The following is a 7,500-nucleotide window of genomic DNA, read 5'->3' as shown; positions in this document are numbered from 1 at the left end:
ATGTGGCAAATCATATGTCTGTCTCCTGTGTATGTGTGTGTGGGTGTTTTTGTGTGCGCATGTGTGTGTGTGGGTATTTGTGTTTGTGTTCACCAATGCCAGCTAAGCTTTGTACGCATCAAGCATTCAGATTGGAATGGAAAGAGTATAGGCTTACTGTAAACAAAAATACAGTCAGTAATTTGTGTACAGATAAAATGAACCAGATGCAATATTATTTGTTTTTCCGTGGGCTAAGCTACAAAGTATACCGAATGCATAACTTTATCATTACCATTACTAACACTACTTTCACTACCAGTTTCTTTAAAAAAAATATCCAGCTCTAGATTCTCTTACTGTCAAGACTACACCACTGATATCTACTCATTTTATATAATTTGTATTAATGAGCATTACTGTCACCTAGTCAGCCTCATTTGTCTGTGACTGTCAAGTCATTAGCTACTGCTCATATATAGAATTAGTTAGAGAGATATAACACAGGGCATAGTGATAGAGAACTTCATAAAGACAAGTGTTGAGTCCTATTTTGTTGTCTCTCTCAGTGATCAAGCTGTGCCTAATAAAGTAAGAACAGATACGCAGTAAAGCTTTGATTTGTAAATTATATTTTTCAATCATACTTTCGTCAGCTGCCATAAGTATTTGATATATCTTATATTTCAGTGATGTGTTGCAAATGAATATAGTGATTGTAGGTTCTGGATCTTTTGATACTGTCCTATTCACCATCTGCAGAATGTTAATGGCATTTTTATATTACTTTTTCTTTTTAATTCCTGCCAATTTACAGTTCTGTACTCTACAAACTATGGGTATCTGGTACCTTATCCGAGACATACAAGCTCCAAGTGTTTGCATATGTTACCTGAATATATATAAATTTTCTATTGTAATCTGAGGATACTATGATATTAAAGGAATAACTTTTTTTAATACATTAAGGAAATATATACTCTTATTAATATATTTGATTTAATGCACTTCTCCTGCACAAACACATCCTATTATGCATGGATTAGAGTGACAGAAATAGACACAGCTTAACCACAGGCAATTGAATGAAGCTTGTGATCATGCAACACAAAGAGATTGCAAAATAGTTTCATCTGCTAACACAAGGCTGGAGAAGAAAGGTCTTTTTTATCAAATAAATCATTGTAGTGTGTATTTCTGTCTCTCCATATAACTTAGTAGATGTTGTGTAATATTTGATAACTAAATGTTAACTGTATCAGACCTTCTTGAGCACCCCTTTAGAATGAGTGAGATCGAGCCCTGAGGAGCAGGAGGGGGCACGTCATGGTTTCTCTCCGATCCTTACTTACTCCTTCCACAGGCTGCGAACAGGGGCAGAAGCCTCGCCTTCAAGCTTGCCTCTCACTCCTCCTCATGTGCCTGCGTGTGTGTTGCTTGGCCCTCGGAACCCCTTCAGCACTTGACCCTCACTTGAAACCTCCGCCTTGTTAGTTGAACTTGACTTGAACCTCCGTCTCGATGCTCGATTCTGAGTTGAACCTCCGCCTGGCTCCCCACCGCCTCCAGCTGCCCTCTACATCCATGTCTGACTCCACTCCAGTGTGCGCAGTCCTGAAAACAACATCCTCGAACACCCCAACTCCTCGAAACACTGCATCAGCACCCACCCTCACATTCCTGTCGTTGAAACACACTGAGTGGATTTAAGTTTTAGCCGTACGCTCTAGAGTATATGTATATATATATATATTTCATCACTGTCATTGTATTTTTTTTATTATTATTACTATTATCTTTTAAACTCTTGTCGCTCACTCTTCTTGTGTTTTAACATAGCTTCTCCCTATTCTAAAAGCAAGTCATGTCTCAATATTTGGATATTTGTTGTCATCCTTGCACTTCACCAACTGCACCAAATTTTGCCAAGTGAATTTCCCTTGCATGTGCACAAAATAGAGTAAAGTAAAACAGAAAATCACAACCTGATTGAAAATGCAGTTTATATTCAATGATCTATAATTACTAAGCTGATCTACATCCTTGCAGTGTATGCCGTGGAGCCAGTGGGCAAAGGGTTGCAGAAGTGCCTGGAGGCAAAGGAGAGGTTATGGCCAAATCCCTCCAGGTTCCTCAACACTATTGCTGATTCCATAAGGCTGCAGGCGGTAAGCGCACTTGTGGTAGATGTTTCTCTTTCAGAATTTTCAAATTTTAAAAGTTATCCTCATCATTATTATTATTATTATTATTACCGTTCTTCTTATTATTGTTATTATTATTATTATTTTATTTGTTTTATTATTTTTACTATGATTATTATCTTATTATGATTGCTGTTAATTCATTTATTATTGTTATTATTTTTATTGTAATTATTATTGTTGTTATTATTATAGTAATTATTATTGTTGTTATTATTATAGTAACTATTTTTGTTATTACTAATATTGTTCATATATTAAAAAAAAAAAAAAAAAATATTGTTGCTTTGAACAGTGAATTTATTCATTTTTAGATGTCTTTATGTGATATGTAGTTTGAATTATATTTAGATTATGTTCTTGGTCCTCCATTTGAAGTTACTCTTTTTATATATGGCATGTTAGACATTTTACTTGAAGATAAAGATAACAGAAAACAGGGAAAGAATACAGAAATTCATGAACATTTTGTGCCGCAGATTGGGGAGCTGACTTTCCCAATCATCTGTGACTACGCTGATTCAAAAGTATTCACTGTCACAGACGACCAGATGGTGGAAGGGATGAAGCTCACATTTGAGAGGATGAAGGTAATTATATATATATAGTTTTTTTTATGTGTGTGTGTGTGTGTGTGTGTGTGTGTGTGTGTGTGTGTGTGTGTGTGTGTGTGTGTGTGTGTGTGTGTGTGTGTGTGTGAGATAGTTTTTTTCATGCTTTTCTGGTTATTTTTATGTATTCTTCCCTGTTACTGAATAATATTGACATTCTTTCAAACCTCTTTGCTTAATTAAAAATCCAAATGATTTAGGATACCAAACATGACCCACAGAGCACACTCCATTATAGTCTCAGAACCTTGATTGTATGCTACCATAAAGGATGACTCGGATTCTATTCTCTTCTCTCAGTTGGTGGTGGAAGCTGCCTCAGGGGCGGCTGTTTATGCTGCTATTCATATGATGGATGAGGTGCAGCCCCCCCCTCGCAAGGTGGGGGTTATTCTCTGTGGTGGCAACACAGATCTCGACAACCTGCCATGGCTCACACGCTCCACCACTTACAACTGAGGGAAAACTCATTCACAACATACCAGTGGAAGTTTTGCCCCTGCTTTGAAATTTTTGCTGTTTTTAGATTTCTGAAATTTAGTTTTTTGATCATAATGTAGTTGAAGTTTGTTGTGGATTTCTTTAGAAGTATGATTTTGTTCTCTTGATATATACAGATATACAGATATATATATATAAAAATAAGCACTTATGTGATATCAGGTGATCCTGAATTATAATGCGATTTAAGTAAATTACACCTAGAAAAGTAGTTATGCATATTTGATAGTACGAAAGACAGCATATGTATTGTATGGTTGAAAGGTTTACCTATATATAAGGGAAATATGAACACAGTTATTACCACAATAATACCAATGATAACTATCTAAAGCTGGAAATAGAAGTTAGCACTTTTACACTAGGATAATGCTTATATCCACACATTCAGACGTAAAACCTAGGGTTTAGAATAAACTAAATAGTGTAAGAGGAAGATGATTAAGAAAAATATTAGAAATGGCCATCTGAATTATGAGGAATGAAGTCTAAAGGTGAATTGAGTTGTTGAGTGAAATGAATATTGTACTGAAATCAGTTACAATATTAAAAAAACAGCTATGATAGTAGGACATTTACTGAGTAGTGAACTTGTGAAACTTAAGAACAAGAATCTCATACTATACTTGATCTCCTGTGATTGCTATGTGTTCTGTGATTTATAACTTAAGATTATTTGCACATGTGATATAGGTTTTACCTGGGAATATGTGAAAGCTCGTCTCTGTAAGTTTGGCATAGATTGGGTAATGATGTGTAATTTCGTTATAGATTTAACTTAACAGACATCACTTGAAGAGCAATGTGCTGAGTCAGATGATGCAAATTATTTCTTATCCTTTTGAAATTCTTAACAGATTCTCTTTTAAACAGATTCTACCTCTTGATATCATTGAGCAAGATCTATTTGATATGAAGATCAAATCACTTAAGTTGGAAGTATGTTTGTATGTAGGATTTATGTGTTGTATGAAAATCACAATGACAACAGGGATTGAAAGTAGCATGAATGTTATCTTAAAAAGATATGAAAAATGCTGAAAACTGTTGTATATGACCTGTATAGTTGTTGTTATATTTATTATTCTTTTTATTGTTATTAATATTATTATTAATAATATTGATATTATTGTTATTATTAATTATTTTATTTTTATTATTATGGTTATTTTCATAATTTGTTTATTATTATTATTGTTTTTACTTCTACTATTTATCAGTATTGATTTCATTATCATTATACTTCCTATTATTATTGTTATTATACATATTATTATTGTTCTTGTCATTATTGTTGTTATTATTTTAATTATTGTTATTATTATTGTTATTATCATTATTGTTATCATTATTATTATTATTATTATCATTATTATTGTTATTATTGATATCATTATTATTGCCATTTTCATCATCAGCACATTGATGTTCATCATTATTATTATTACATTGTTACTGTTATTAGTGTCATTATTATTATCACCAGCATCATTACTATCATCACTGAAGTAAGGTAAATGTAGAAAAAAAAATCAATATGAATGTAATGGAGAAAAACAAGTAGAACATTACAATAGGTACAATCATCAAATACCCATGATATGCCATTATTATAGAGTTTATGAGAAAAAATTACATTAGTTTCAATTTTTTTTTTTTTTTTTTGCTGTGAATGAATTTAACTAAACCACCAACCTTACTTTACCTTGTCATAGATTTCCCCTTATTTCAAAGTTTATTTCAGGTTGTGTATGGTTGTTTGTCAATTTATTATAGCTCTCCCTCCCTCTCAATGTAATTTGTCTTTTTGCCTACAGAAGTGAGATGTCTGCTCTAAATGCGAATCAGAGACCTCGAAGTCCATGAAGTTGTGAATCGTAGCATGCAAGCACATGAAGGCATAGACTGAGCCTATTTTCGTATGAGACTGAATCTTATATTAGAGCAATAGAATATTAAATTTTCCCTAAATATTCCTCTTGCTTTTCAAAGGAATGGGTAATCTATTTGATAAATTCTTTTGCAAAGCAATAGATTCTGATATATACCTTATAAATAAATACTCCATAATACTGAATTTTGCCTTTTACAAAACACTTCAGGCTAGAAATAAGTTTAGAGTTTAAACCTGTTTGATAGAATTCCCTTTGTATTGGAGTGGCATTTAACTCAGAAAGAGGCAAAACATTTTCAATTTTGTCCACTTACCTAAAAAAAAGAAAAGAAAAAATAGAGTGTGTATATATATGTATATGTATATGTATATGTATATATATATATATATATATATATATATATATATATATATATATATATATATATATATATATATATATATATATATATAAGAGATTGTGTATGCCAGTTATGAAATTGATACCTGTTAGAGAGATTCCAAAAACAATCTGTGTATAATATGTAAATTATGTGTGTCAAGGTATCTTTGAAATATAATAATATATAGAATGGAATACACAATCTTATGCTACTGTATTCATTTATATTTTTCAGGCTTCCTGAACGAAGTGAACCTTAAAAGTAGCCAGTAAAGAAACCCATGGATAGTATATTGCATTCTATATTAATTACAGAAACTTCTTATAATAAGTATTTTTCCTATAAAACATCATTGATTACAGATTTGCTTTTTGACTTTTGCAATGATAATTAATGTTTTATGTGAAATGCATAAGCTCTCTCTCTCTCTCTCTCTCTCTCTCTCTCTCTCTCTCTCTCTCTCTCTCTCTCTCTCTCTCTCTCTCTCTCTCTCTCTCTCTCTCTCTCTCTCTCTCTCTTCTTTCTTTCTTTCTTTCTTTCTTTCTTTCTTTTTTTCTTTTTTTCTTTCTTTCTTTCTTTCTTTCTTTCTTTCTTTCTTTCTTTCTTTCTTTCTTTCTTTCTTTCTTTCTCTTTCTCTTTCTCTTTCTCTTTCTCTCTTTCTCTCTTTCTCTCTTTCTCTTTCTCTCTCCCTCTTTCTCTCTCCCTCTTTCTCTCTCCTCTCACACTTTCCAGCTCGCCCCCCTTCCCCCCTCTTTACCCCTCCCCCTCTTCCTCCCTCCCTTTCTCCTCTTCTTCCTCCCTTCCCCCCTCAAACCCACCCTCTCTCTCCCTCTCCCACACCCCCTCTCTTTCCCTTTCACTCTCTCTCCCTCTCCCCCTCTCTATCTATATATGTATCTATCTCTCTATCTCTCTATCATCCTCTCTCCCTCTCCTTCTCCCTCCCCCTCCCCTTCTTAACCTTCTTAACCCTTGCTCCCTTCCTTCTTTCCTTGTACATATATATATATATATATATATATATATATATATATATATATATATATATATATATATATATATATATATATATATTGATAGAGAGATAGATATGTATATATATAGTGGCGTCTGCCCAGAGCAATTGCCCGAGGCTTAACCTCAGGCGGGGCTGTTCAGATGGGAGCTTTGAACATTCGGTCTTTATGGTAGGATGATAGATTATTCCTGCTATCAAGGGAACTGAAGCAGCTGGGAGTTGAGGTGGCCACCCTCTCAGAGGTGAGGAGACCTAATGATCAGTATGAGAGGGTACACCTATTACTGGTGCGATGGTCATCATCTCTCGACCACATCCTTGTTAGTAATCGCTGGAGGATCTTTTAGACCTGTAGGGTTCTGTGGCACTGACCATAGATTGTTTGCAGCGACCCTGTGAATTCACTTAAAATCCCGTGGCCACTCTAGGGTGTTTCACCTGAACAGATTGGGGGAAGTGGAGTGTACACATAGGTTCGCCACACAATATCTGATCGGGTAACAGTGCTTGAAAACCTGACAGACCTTGTAGCACTATGGGATTCCTTTAAGCATGAAACACTTGATGCAGCTCAAGAGTTCATTGGGGAACATCCATGGACGAGGCCGAATTTCATCTCGCTGGAGAAATTAGAGGCCATGGATCCATGCTGCATGGCTAATCTGAACGGCAATCAGGATTTATGCTGTTCCTTGGTGCACAGGACTCAGACTTTGTTGAGGAGAGATAAGCAACATTTCATCAGGAATCTTGCTGAGGAAATAGAATGGCATTTCCTTGTAAATTACCTTTGTCCTCCCTACCAAGCCCTGAGAAAACTGAACTCCAATCCCTCCGCAGAGATGTCTGTGGTTCGCTTAGTGAATGGACAGATCATCTCAGATCATGTTGGGGTTCGTGAACATTGGGC

General features: G+C 34.5%; 1 protein-coding gene across 1 annotated transcript in view; it reads left to right on the top strand.

Annotated features, from left to right (window-relative positions):
- Positions 1–5,507, top strand: part of LOC113802153 (serine racemase) — a 16,624-nt gene extending 11,117 nt beyond the window's left edge. Inside the window, exons 4-6 of the mRNA XM_070141559.1 lie at positions 2,029–2,147; positions 2,663–2,773; positions 3,095–5,507. Of these exons, the coding sequence (XP_069997660.1) occupies positions 2,029–2,147; positions 2,663–2,773; positions 3,095–3,253 (389 nt within the window). The 3' untranslated portion in view covers positions 3,254–5,507. The remainder of the gene's footprint in view (positions 1–2,028; positions 2,148–2,662; positions 2,774–3,094) is intronic.
- Positions 5,508–7,500: the final 1,993 nt, after the last annotated feature.

The sequence above is a fragment of the Penaeus vannamei genome, chromosome 28 (genome assembly GCF_042767895.1).
Source record: "Penaeus vannamei isolate JL-2024 chromosome 28, ASM4276789v1, whole genome shotgun sequence".
NCBI lineage: Eukaryota > Metazoa > Arthropoda > Malacostraca > Decapoda > Penaeidae > Penaeus > Penaeus vannamei.
The sequence above is the reverse complement of the archived record's forward strand: the minus strand, read 5'-3'. Positions and strand labels throughout refer to the sequence as shown.